This window comes from Ptychodera flava, chromosome 21 (genome assembly GCF_041260155.1).
Source record: "Ptychodera flava strain L36383 chromosome 21, AS_Pfla_20210202, whole genome shotgun sequence".
Taxonomy (NCBI): Eukaryota; Metazoa; Hemichordata; class Enteropneusta; family Ptychoderidae; genus Ptychodera; species Ptychodera flava.
The window spans coordinates 22,516,067-22,528,610 of record NC_091948.1 but is presented as its reverse complement, the minus strand read 5'-3'; the positions used below and the strand labels follow the sequence as shown (position 1 = coordinate 22,528,610).

Here is a 12,544-nt window from a genome sequence, read left to right as displayed (position 1 = left end):
TCTCGTCTAAACGCCACCTCTTCACACCTGCTTGAGTCATTCTCAACGTTACACCTCGTGGTGGTCTATGCCTCAAAGCAGCCATTCAACGATGACCAGCAAATGAGTGGACACCAGCAGCACTGCTTCTAAAAAGACAGAGGCGACTCAGCGCCAGAGAGACATTTCTTCTATTTTAAAAGCTACAGGTGAAGAAGAAACTGGAAGCCCGAAAGACACTGAGTGTGAACAAGGTAGCGTAGACTCCGCTTTCAAAAAATACATTATAGAAACTCTCCAAAGAATAGAGTAAAAGTTAGACCGTGTACTAACTGACCTCGAAACATTATTGCAGAAGGTATTAGATGTGGAAGCTAAACAGAGAGACCTCGAAATAACAACGTTGTCTGTGAAAGAAGACCACGTATCTTTGTCACAGAAACAGAAAGACCTTGAATCTGCTATGCAATTCATCTCTGAATCCGTTGTAGAGCTAAAAAAGGAAAATAAAACTCTGAAAGAGAAACTGAACAAAACAGAAAAGATGTTAACAGATGAATTTGCAAAGAATACTAGTCTCGAATTGGAAATGAATGATCTGGAAAGGCACTCGCGTGAATATAACTTGCACTTTGGGAGACTTGCTGAAATCGAAAATGAAGACCCGAATAAAATAATAAGAGAGCTACTTCTCCAACATCTGCGTATTAAAAACTCAACGTTTGAAATTGCCCACCGAGATGGTAGAAAAAGAGACAGCGGCCACCGACACATTATTGCTAAATTCCAATCGCGACTTGAAGTTAGCAAATTTCTGAAGAATTTACGGTCTGCCTTACAGTCTTCTCCAGTCTACGTAACGCGGGACATGATGTCAATGTCAATTCTGATTTTCGCACTTCAGACGTTTATCAAGATGACAAGGGAAGATTTTTTGCTATGTAAACTGCATGTGAACGATAGCACCCATCAAACGTATTGTCCTTCAAACGTCTATGCCCCGAATAAGACTTCGGACAAAGTGTTTACTTTAAAAGTGTCTTTCCTTTAATTAACCAAGAGTTTCCAATTTTTGATATTATTTGTGGGGGAGATTTTAACCTTCCACTCGATGTAAATATTGATAACAGGGGAGAACATTTGGATTTTGAGAATACTGCTAGAATAGAACTTAAAAAAATAATGCATACTTTGAAATTACTTGATGTATACCGTAGATTCAACCCGAATGTCCATCGCTTTACTTGGCGCAGAGGCGCCAAATCTTCCCGCCTGGATTATTTCCTAGTTTCAAAAACTGTTTTAATAATATTAGAGATTGCAGAATTACTTAGAGTGCACAATCCGACCACAGTGCTGTTGAGCTAAAATTGTCCCCTGTCCAGATTAATCTTTCTACATGGAAATTTATACATCTTCCTTACAAAATAATTCCACTGACCCTTATTTGACCTCCAGCTTTTTCCCTGAACAATTTATACCTCGGCTTTCCCAAGAAGACAGTACCTCTTGTGAAGGTCCTCTGACAAAAGATGAGGTCCTAAATGTTTTAAAATCAATGCCCCTTAACAAAACGCCTTGGAATGATGGACTACCGGTAGAGTTTTCTATTAAATTTTGGGATCAACTTCACGGTACCCTTAAAACCCTTATTGCTTCTTTAAATTATGCTTTCAAGAAGGGCAATTATCTACTACTCAAAAACAAGCAGTTATCTCTCTAATTCTAAAGCCCAACAAAGATTTAACCTTGCTGAAAAACTGGACACCAATTTCTTTACTAAACACTGACTATAAAATGGCAAGCAAATGTATAGCCAAACGAATGGAAAAAATAATCCCAAAAATAATCCACGAGGATCAAAACGCTTTTGTAAAGGGTGACATCCAGAACTGCGTTCTTAATCTAGGCTGGTCAACCGGTTGGTTTAACCTTCACAGAGGAGTTCGACAAGGATGTCTCTCGCCAACTGCCCTCCTTGTCATTTCTGTTGAATTACTAGCTTTGCTGTAAGAAATTCAAAACTTATTCATGGTATTCAACTCCCCTTTGGTATTGAACACGTTTTTTCACTTTTTGCAGATGATACAACGATTTGTTTACAAGATAAAGATCTAATACACAATAGCATTGTTCTTTTAGATAGTTTTAAATTAGTTTCTGGTTTAAGTTTAAACACAGAAAAAAGTGAGCTTTTGTTTACAAGTAAATTATCAGCAGGCCCAGGCCCTCATCATGGTTTCCGAGCATCTACATCCCCCATCAAACTTCTTGGTTCTTATCTAGGCCACGATAAACTAAATAATTGCGATTTGAATTATAACCAACGAGTCAGGAAAATGAATGATAAACTAGACGTTTGGGGTTCACGTGACCTTACTTTGCGAGGCAAAACACTCCTTAAGTCGCATGGCATTTCACTGATTATTTATAATATGTCCGCTTTACCAACTCCTGCAGATGTAATTGCTAAAGCACAATCACATTTAATAGAGTTTCTATGGGACAAAAAACGCTCCAGAATTAAATACAATGCCATTATTGCTGATAAGAATAAAGGGGGTCTGGGCATTCCTGATTTGTCTATCTTAAACAAAGCTCTAAAACTGAAATGGCTCCCATTATTATTATATTCACAACGTAAAACTGGTATAATCCCTTCATTTTATTTTAATAAGTTGGGGGGTCTAAAGTTTGTACTTAAATGTAATTACAATATTGATAAACTGAAATGTACACTTCCACCTTTATATAAAACTATCTTACAAGCATGGTCAGATATTTCGCCTTTCAAAAAAAAGAACATTTGTAGTTTGAATGGACGAAAAGTAGCAAAGCAAATCATCTGGAATAATCAACATATTTTAGTTGCAGGCTCATCTGTCTTTTATCATGATTGGTTTAGAAAAAACGTTAATTTTGTAGGAGATCTATTTAATGCAAATGGTAATCCACTGTCTTTCCATGATTTCAAAATGAAGTATAATGCTAAAACGGACTTTGTGACATACTTGTGGAATTATTGATGCCATTCCTACACTTTGGAAAAACAAACTCAGATTTTACAATCAAGAAGAAACCATTAATTTTGATGAAACCATTTTCTTTTCAGTTAGTGAACAGACATTTTTCCTTTAAAATGTCAGTACACAACTATTTCATAGTTGCATTTGTTCAAAATAAGGCAGAAACACCAACATCACAACGTACACACTAAAACTACATTCAAACAGCACCTTTTTGTGTAAAGATATCTGGAATCTTCCCTTTGAAATTACCATGGAGGAAAAACTGAGAAGTTTCCAATTTAAAGCTTTACATAGAATTATTGCCTGTCAAAGCCTTTTAAAGAAATGGAAGGTTGTGGATGATGATTCGTGTATACATTGTGGTGATACTGAGACTTTAGAACATTTGTTCTACTCATGTCCGTATGTAAGAGGGTTATGGGATAAGTTTAACAAACTATGGCAACACTCTTTCAGAGATGTGTCTCTGGATGATTTTAGTGTAATCTTTGGTGTTCACCCAGTGAAAAAGTCTCTTGCTTTAAACCACGCCATTCTGATCGCAAAGTATCATTTGTATTCGATACGATTTTGTAATATATGACCATCATTTGCAATGTTTATTGAAACTGTAAGATATATGATGAAGTTAGAGGCAAAAATATGTGAACGTAAAAACCAACTCTCGGTTTTTCACATGAAGTGGGATATCTATTTGCTAACTGAAAAATTTATGCCAATTTTCCACTTTTTACCTCCTTTGTTGCTTTGTTCTCTTTCTTTCGTATGTTGTGTATTTTCTCTTCTTCTGTTTTGTAAACCATGTTTTGTCAATTATTTTATGTTTATATGAACAAAAAAATATTTAAAAAAAGAAAGTAACATCGCACATTGTTAATATCTTGGTTGGTTGGGTTTAGTGTATTTTGTGTATTTTGCAAGTTTAGTTTATGTTTTGCTGTTTTGTATAAAACGGATTAACCACAGCGAGACACAGCTGTATCTACATGTCAGTGCACAGTCTCTACTCCAGAGTCGAGAGACTGTATAAAACTATACGATACTTTAACTCGTGTATTACATCTATGATTAATTTTTTATTACATTTGTGTTTTTGGGTTGTTACATTAATGTTTGACTGTTTTATTACCATTGTGGTTGATTTTATTACAATAATGGTTAATATTACATTTATGGAGATGATTACATTTACGGAGGTAACACACAGCGACCCCTCCTTTCTATTCGTGAATTTGAAAGAATAAGGTTTAAAGTGTTCCTCTGTTAAGTGTTGGAAAATTTTGAACTCTGAGTATTTGTTTTGGTTTTGAATTTATAATCCTTATCATTTGACTTTTTTATCAAGCATCTACCATTGTATTCCTCTTGTAACTCCTAGTTTCGAAAGCTTAACACCTTCAGCTTAACGAATGCAGACAATATATACGACCTTTAACTTTACATGCAAACTTGACCCTGTGACATCGCAATGTGATCTATGATCAACGGTAAAGAATACAATGTGAGCTATGTGGAAGTGCAAGTATAATGCCAGAAACGCTCTCTTTGTTTTCTATTCAAGTCAGAACACTTGAGGTTAGTACCTCGTTACTCTGATAATATAATTTCATTTTACTCCCATCGTCCTTTTCTCGGACTATGGCACCTGTTTAGTACCTCTTATGGCCGTGCGTCACTAGAAACACATTGCTATACGCATCGGCTTACAGCCTCTGCATGGAAATAGCGATGTACTTGCATTTCTACTAACGCACGGTCCCTCGAGGTAATGAACGGGCGCTATCTCTATTCGAAACTCAACAGCTAACCAGCTATAAAACAGTTTTTAGAGACGGCACTACCAAATATAATATCTATTCCCCTGCCACGTAAAGATTGTTCAGTAATGTTTAAATTTACCATTGCCATCCGCTATGTGTTTTGCATTATTGGCTGCCATCTCGGGACAGATGTGCGACAGATAAAGCATCAGCTGTTGTGTTATGACATCTTCTCTTGGCATGTGAATGTTATCCGGGGAAATGTGCGACAGGGACATATCCCATATGTCTATGAAGTGGACCCCCAGCCCTCCGAATATACGTCTCACGATACGGTTGATGTCATATAGCACCCAGTTACTGCTGTGTACAGTTTGCATGAGGTCTTCGTTGTCACGTGGATGCGTCATCTTGATCATCATTTTAGCGCCGGGGCACCTCGACAGTAATCGTACGACTGCCTTCCTCCCGTGAAGCAGTCTTTCTATGTAGGCTCTTGTGGACCACGAAAGAAAATGATAATTGATATTCATGACCATAACGGCGGAGTTGCAGGATTCTGTCCGGGCGATCCTGTCGATGATGTCAGCTTCAAAGGTTAAATGGCTAATATTGCCTGCGTTTCTGCCAGTTCGTAAGCCATGGGAGAATATGTATGTAGTTGTGTTTTTACCTGTCGTTATGTCAGATTTTGCGTATCTGAATTTTTGGCGACCGGTCAGTATGAAAAGCAGCATATTATACCATTGTCGCATCGTTGAGTCACCACAGAACCAAAGATGGCGATTCTCAAGACACTGAAAGATTTCCTGGTCACTGAACTGTGTAGCTTTGCATGACGAATACTCGTACACCATTTTGTCCCTCCAAAATCCATCAGAGATTGGAACAGGTAGATCTGCATCACATAGGGGCAATTCCGGGATTCCATTCTTAATGGGCACCCCATCAACGGGTTCTGAAATCAGGATTAAAGGATTAATCAACAAACAATGGAGGCGAACAAAAGAGTGCAGTAGAGTGCAAAACTTCTTTATCCTGCAGTCATTTTCGGATATCACTGACATAAATGTCCATTCCATGATTTTATTCCGTGATTTTATACAAGCCTCACAGAATGTCCGAAACAACGGGAATGACCCATTCTTTGAGTTGATGATTTTTCAAAGGGCAGATGAGTAACAGTCAAATTTAAATGATAGTTTATCGATGAATACTACAGATCACTACCAGGTTGTGTTTTATTATAGGGTCAAAGGGTTGCAAAGAACAAACTGGTTTCTCTGTTTGCCGCTGGACGATTGCAACCATGAGGACTTCGGTTGTCATGCACACCGAATGTATAATCCTCTGGTAACGGAATTCGACGGACTAATGATAAGTAATAATAATATGGTACCAGATTGCGACATGTGCTTCGGAGAGTATAAGCTTGTCTTGCATACTGTTACTTCTACCGGATGATTGGATTTATCATTCCCTGGCATTATTCGGACAGCCTGTGCCAGTATGCCCCGAGGAGAAATGCAAGTGGCAAGGAAAGCAAACAATATATAGCGACCTATTTCAAAATTTCTCTTCAGGGGCACTGATTGGTCTTACGTAGCCCGATACTCCGGATTACCCCAGAATAAATGCGAAGAAAATAGTTCAGCTTTCGGTGCGAATGATATACGTTTATGTGTTGCTTACCATTGATCTGGAGTTTAATCGGATTTGCTGCAAATGATGCCTTGATATAGTCTCTGGAAGTAAGATTAATTCATCTTGTGAGTCAGTGAGTTCATAGCAATGCATTATATATATATATATATATATATATATATATATATATATATATATATATATATATATATATATATTAATTACATATATATATTATATGCCTTGTATATCGAACGTCGCGCGCCCCATAGGATTCAATTGTAACCGTTGATGACGTCGCGGGGCCATTATATATTTTTGCCCGAATACATGGATTTATTTGTCCGAAAGCGGGTAACAATTTGCCCGACGCCAGGAGGGCAAATTGTCTCCTACTGCAAGGGCACACAAACCCATGCGATCAGGCTATAATATTTTTATTATATGCCTCTTCACAGTTAATGCTATAGGACATTTGCTTACGCTATGTTCTTACGACCTGAAATATTCTGATTATTGTTAAGCTTGGCATCTCCTGTTGTATTTACCCAACAAATAGACAATAGTTCATTACAAACAGGAACGTTAAACGTTACCCGCTCACTCAAAGAATTTACGCTACCTAAACACTCACACATACATGTACACGCGCACTCTGATAGAACGTATGCAAATTTCGTAAATGAAAACGTGTATATATATTATAACATAGACAGTAGAGAAACAGGATGGGAAGCGAACAAAAGGAAAACTCTCGAGGGTCTATGCGCCATTGAAATTAGAAATGTGTGAATTAGAAATGTGTGAATGGATTTTTGCATAGTTGTCAGCTAGTTGAAAGCCGCTGCTCGACATCCGGTAGTTCGCAGTGAAAAAATTTTAACTTATTTTCAGCATAAAGTTGTCGTTCCGATTGAAGTCTGATTTCGTCATCCCTAAAGATTGATTTATTCATAGATGCGACCAAAAAAATTGCATTCCTTCCAAATGGGATTATATGGCATTAATAAACGATGAAATTAACATTAAAGTTTAAATTTGCCACGCTGAAGCGCAACTTCGGCGATCTAGAGTCATGATTCAAATCCAACACCGAAGCTGTGGCGATCCCGAATGAACCGCGTCATGGTACAGCTTCTAGCCATAGACAACATGTTCCAACGTCTCGCCTGATCGTCATCTTTACGGAAGCGTTTCGTCTTTTTTGTTGGAGTCTGTAGATTGTTTCTACCTCAGTGACTAAATGTAAAATAATGGGTTCTTATATGTAGCGCACATATCCACAAGTACTTGTGATCAGGGCACTTTACAATTATTATTACTCCTGAGTCACTGGACCAAATACATTAATGTTAATAATCAAGAGTACATAAATACACAGATTTACCTAGTTTTGTATTGTCAAAAGTTGTTCATGGTTTCCTCATAGACTACCATGTATAGTGAATCAAAATTTTCAATGAAATCAAAAATCCAACTTCTTTTACACCCATGCTTGTTTTACTTCCCACTTCAAACAAAGTACATTTACATAATATTATCAAACATACTATATAAATGTACTGATATGTTTTTTGTGTGAGAGAATTCCCCGGCCCACTCCCTGTGATTATTGAAGGCTCCCTTAGTCGGTGAAAGTACCCAATTAACACGCTTTCTAGCGATAACACAAAATGGGATGTGTTGATTCATGAGAGCTAAACTAGTTTGATCTCTGTGTCCCGATTTATCATGATTTGTTGCGTTTATGGCGGGTTTTTTTGGGTGTTTTTTTTGTTTGTTTTTTTTATTAACAGTGATATCAGCGAATGTAATTGTATGTATTAATGATGGATACTTTTCAAGGCTTTGGAGAAATTGATATTCGTGTATAAAGCGCGCGTCATAATAACAGTGTGTTGGTGATTTTGTGTACCGTTTCATCGGCAGATACAAGTTGGATGTGTGATTCGTTGTTGTACATGTGTATTTAATCTATGGCAGGTGTAGCCATGCATTCTGATCTGAAATTTATTGCAGAATTTACGTCAGTCCTGCAAAACAATCTCTGAACAATCGCATTGGAGAGAGCAAGTGTATGAACCAGAAGTGCAGGACAGAATGACTAAGGGACGCATTCGTGTTTTACGGAGGGGGGTCGATGGGAATCAAGAGACAACTTAAATGTAAAAAGCGACCGGGCCGAATTAAATTTCTAAAATTTGACCCCCCTCAAAATTACTCAATTGTAAAATGTGACCCCCCCCCCGAAAAAAAATCATCAGATTTGATTTATTAACCCTTCGACCCCCCTTGGGTGAAAAATTGGGTCCTTCAAAAGTGTTTGCAAGAAAAAGAGTGACCCTCCCCATTTTTCATGTAAAAACCAGCGACCCTCCCAGAAATGTCACAGTCCGTATCAATAATATCTTAATTGACTTATAATTTCTCATTTGACCTTTGAACTTTCAAAGAATTCTTTTTGAACCTTAAAAATAATCACTTGGGTGAAATTCCAATATCATGTTTGTTTTTCAGATCTGCTCTTTCAAACATAATATTCTCATCACGTACTTTTATATCAATCGTCAAACTTATATAAAAGCTCATATTTAGCTAGTTTTGTATTGTAAAAACAATATTCAAAGTTTCCTTACAGACCACAATGTATAGTGAATCAACATTTTTGGTGAAATTCCAAAATCTAAATTTCTGCTCACACAAACACCTGTAACCACCTTAGTCTGATCAAGTACATAAATACTAATAACCAAGAGTCTATAAATACACATATTTAGCTAGTTTTGTATTTAAAAAACATTATCAATAGTTTCCTTTTAGACTACAATGCATGGTGAATCAAGCAACATTTCGGTGAAATTCCAAAATCAATTTTTTCCATAACTCAATACAAACCTCTGTAAAATTTGACCCCCCCCCCCCCAATCATTGATTGTAAAATGTGACACCCAAAAAGACGGTTTCGTAAAAGTCAACCCTCCCCGATATTCACCGCCCTTCCCCCCTGTAAATAACTAATGCTCCCAACAAACACGTTTCATCTTTGCGTGTAAGCTCCCAAGTGTGCTGAAATGCATGATATCAATTACCACTGAAGAAATAGTATTCAGAACCATTCTTTTTTGCTATGAAAAAGTTGTGTTAATGACACATTGAATTTAAGGCCTGCAAGCATGTTTTGCCAGATTTTGCGACAGTTCGATGGTAATTGGATTTGTTAATCAATGGGTATGACCCTCGGAGTTTTTCTCGAGGGTCTATGGCAAACCCAAAGTAATTTATTCCAGATTAGCTCTTTCAAAGGAAATACCGCACCTGCTGAAAATCTTCATATTATAACTCTCGTTGATCATTTGCGCAGCACGTATGTTCAGACCGTCAACGTCACCCACCAAGGCGTACATATCTTCGCATTTGAAGTTCTTAGGGCGCTCACAGAGAAAGACAGTCTTTCCAATCGACACTGGATTTCTGTACTCACATTCATTCTCCCAAGTTCCTTCGTTGACGATGTGACAGAATGAATATTCACCCTTCTCTGAGTTCTCAGGATCAAGCGTGTATATTCCTTTCCAAGCGATTCTATCTTCCTGACCCCTGACCTGTGTATTGAGCCAATGAACTGCCTCCCTGGTGAAATACAGCATCACGGTGATGCTGGCAGCACCTGTCCATGCTGCATGGAAATACACGTCGTATGTCCCGTTACCATGGTCAAATACCCTTCCTGCGGTTCGCTGGTGTTTTATGTCATTCGATAGAACGGCGAAGAAAAAATCTCCACCTCGTCCTCTGGCGCGTCCCTTTTCATCTTTGGCCTCGATTACAAGGTGTATTAGTTCACCTCTACTGAAAATGGTTCTGTTTCCTTTTAAATATATCCTGAAATAGTAAACTACAAGCTGAAAATTCTGGCAAGGTGAATTCTCCGAACATTGTCTATCCTATATGACATTAAACTGGTCCAATAATCATTTCCATTCAAGGTAATATATTACCAGGTGTTGTCAGAAAGAGATATATCAATCCTTAGAAATATCTTTCCATAAACCTTTGTATTCAGTTCGAAAACGTAATATAAAAGTATCTTAGAGCCTTATAGTAGCCTATCGTGGGAACTGTTCCATAATATTGCCATATTTATGTCAAATAACTATTTTTACTCGTTTTGGATTTTTGCATGATAAATTTGCTAGTTATAAAATATGTCATTTTTATATGAAACTTTTACGTCATATGGACAAAAGATGATATCTTCAAGTACTACACAAATTACACCGTTAAAAGTGTAGAAAATAAAAATTCAAAGCTTTTAAATTTAAAAAAAAATTGCAACACTATATCACTGGTCCCTGTTCTGACAAGGTGTAATCGAATTTTTAATTCAGTCGTCCATGTTTTGCAATCTAATCAGACTTGTGATAAGCTACACTTTATGCTGACGTCATCACCTTTTCGGAAAATATCGACCATACCTGCTTGAATTGACCGACGTGAGACCTAAGGTACCATCCCCAATCAGAAATGGTTTATCTCCAGGGGAAGTGGTACCATCTGTCTCTTTGTCAGCCCACATAAGCTCTTCAACGATCCCTTTCCACTCCAGTCCGTATCGTGAAAACTTGTCATATGGAAACAGGATGAGTTCTTGGGACTTGTCGAGTGGAAAGTTCAAGTCATCAGCTTCAGCGACATTGTCATGAACAGCTGTGGCCATTTTAATGCTCCCTGTTACCTGTTTTGGTCTTCCTTCGATCTGGGGAGTCGGTGTGAAACTAGCTGGTTTGACTGTCCTTGATATTATTGTTGGGAAGTCCCTATCATACGTCACAAAGGCATGGTCGTCTTTAACGCTCAACCCAGACTAGAAGAAAGCACATCGAACGTAATCTTTGTAACACAGTAACAGCTGCCGCATTAGTACCCTTTCTGGTATGTCTGTTTTGCATGTTACTTCGCAACCGGAGCATAAAATTGCACCGGCACTGTATTAATCTCCCTCCTCCCTCCCTCCCCCAGGCCCAAAAGCTCTTTCAATCTCCAGTGCCAAGACTGATATAATCTTTTTCTTGGTTTTGGAGTAGTTCACCTGATCTTCTAAACTTGTCTTTATCCCAATGTTGTAAATTCAAGCTTTGTCCAGAATGTTGGCCGAAATGTCGTTGATTGTTCCATGTAAGTTACACTTTCAATTGTTGGTATAACAAACACAGTATAAAGATTAATAATAAAGGTTAAAGGACTTAGAAATCTTTTCGCGACACTAAACAAAGCTGTAAGTACGTTTTCATATGTCTTTCACTTACCTTGCTGTTAAGGAACATTCCGATAGCCATTCCGAGGACGATACAAAATAGTGACGTCAGCCTTGGCCTTATCGTCATAAATGATAACCGAAGTGGCATGATGCTGCAATGACGTTGTAGGCACCGCGACGTTCAACAAGCAATTGGGATGGAGTTGGTGTCATTCAAAGAGGCTTGAAAATTTGGCGGCTTGCAAAAAATGAACACATGAACACATGAAGGGGGCTATGAAAATATAACTTATTAAAATTATATCTAAATTTTCAATTTCCGAACATTTTGCCACGCTTTCAAGGCGTAATTGGTCAATTGAAAGAAACTAGATCGTGAGAGAAGTGCCAGCCATGGTTGCTAATTGACCAATTGTTTTCGTTTGGACGAATCAGGAACAAGAAAAATGGCTGACATTCGATCTAAATGACACGTCACAATACTGGTAACTTTCCAACGTCATCTGCAGGGAAAGTTCCAAGTGGCAAAATATGGCACATAGTAAAAACAAATACCATTGATCAAATGGTTCTAAAGTTACAATCACAATATGTTGGCAAGCATAAGTCCACTTGACCTAAGCTATTGGTTAAGTTATTTGTATACTGGAGCAATAGCAGGTTTTCTGGTGTTATCTATTCAAAATATGCCACGTAGTGCTGTATCAATGTTTTCATTTTTTTCTACTTTTTTGGAAATGTTATTCCTGTTTTTAATGTAAGGCCTTGAAATTGAAAAATTTCACCGTTTGCTCAAACTTTCCTCAAGCAAACATTCAACCTTTCTCTTTCAAAATCAAGATTGAAAATCGATCGGGTCATCTTACAAAATGCGG

At 37.7% G+C, this 12,544-nt stretch overlaps 1 protein-coding gene across 1 annotated transcript; it reads right to left on the bottom strand.

Moving 5' to 3' along the window:
• Nucleotides 1-4,069: 4,069 nt before the first annotated feature.
• LOC139121739 (NXPE family member 3-like) lies at nucleotides 4,070-11,907 on the bottom strand. The gene is made up of 5 exons (XM_070686864.1): nucleotides 11,719-11,907; nucleotides 10,888-11,276; nucleotides 9,728-10,294; nucleotides 6,461-6,513; nucleotides 4,070-5,726 (listed from the first exon to the last, which is right to left on the bottom strand). Exons 1-5 carry the CDS (start codon nucleotides 11,815-11,817, stop codon nucleotides 4,888-4,890), a joined length of 1,947 nt encoding a protein of 648 aa, XP_070542965.1. The 5' UTR covers nucleotides 11,818-11,907; the 3' UTR covers nucleotides 4,070-4,887.
• Between the last annotated feature and the right edge of the window lie 637 nt (nucleotides 11,908-12,544).

What these genes read in the sequence shown, in the direction of transcription:
- LOC139121739 (XM_070686864.1), bottom strand. Translation starts at nt 11,817, where the DNA reads ATGCCACTTCGGTTATCATTTATGACGATAAGGCCAAGGCTGACGTCA. An exon ending in GAATGTTCCTTAACAGCAAG is followed by an intron (nt 11,277 to 11,718) that starts GTAAGTGAAAGA and finishes GCTTTCTTCTAG; the next exon opens with TCTGGGTTGAGCGTTAAAGA. An exon ending in GATTAAACTCCAGATCAATG is followed by an intron (nt 5,727 to 6,460) that starts GTAAGCAACACA and finishes TCCTGATTTCAG; the next exon opens with AACCCGTTGATGGGGTGCCC.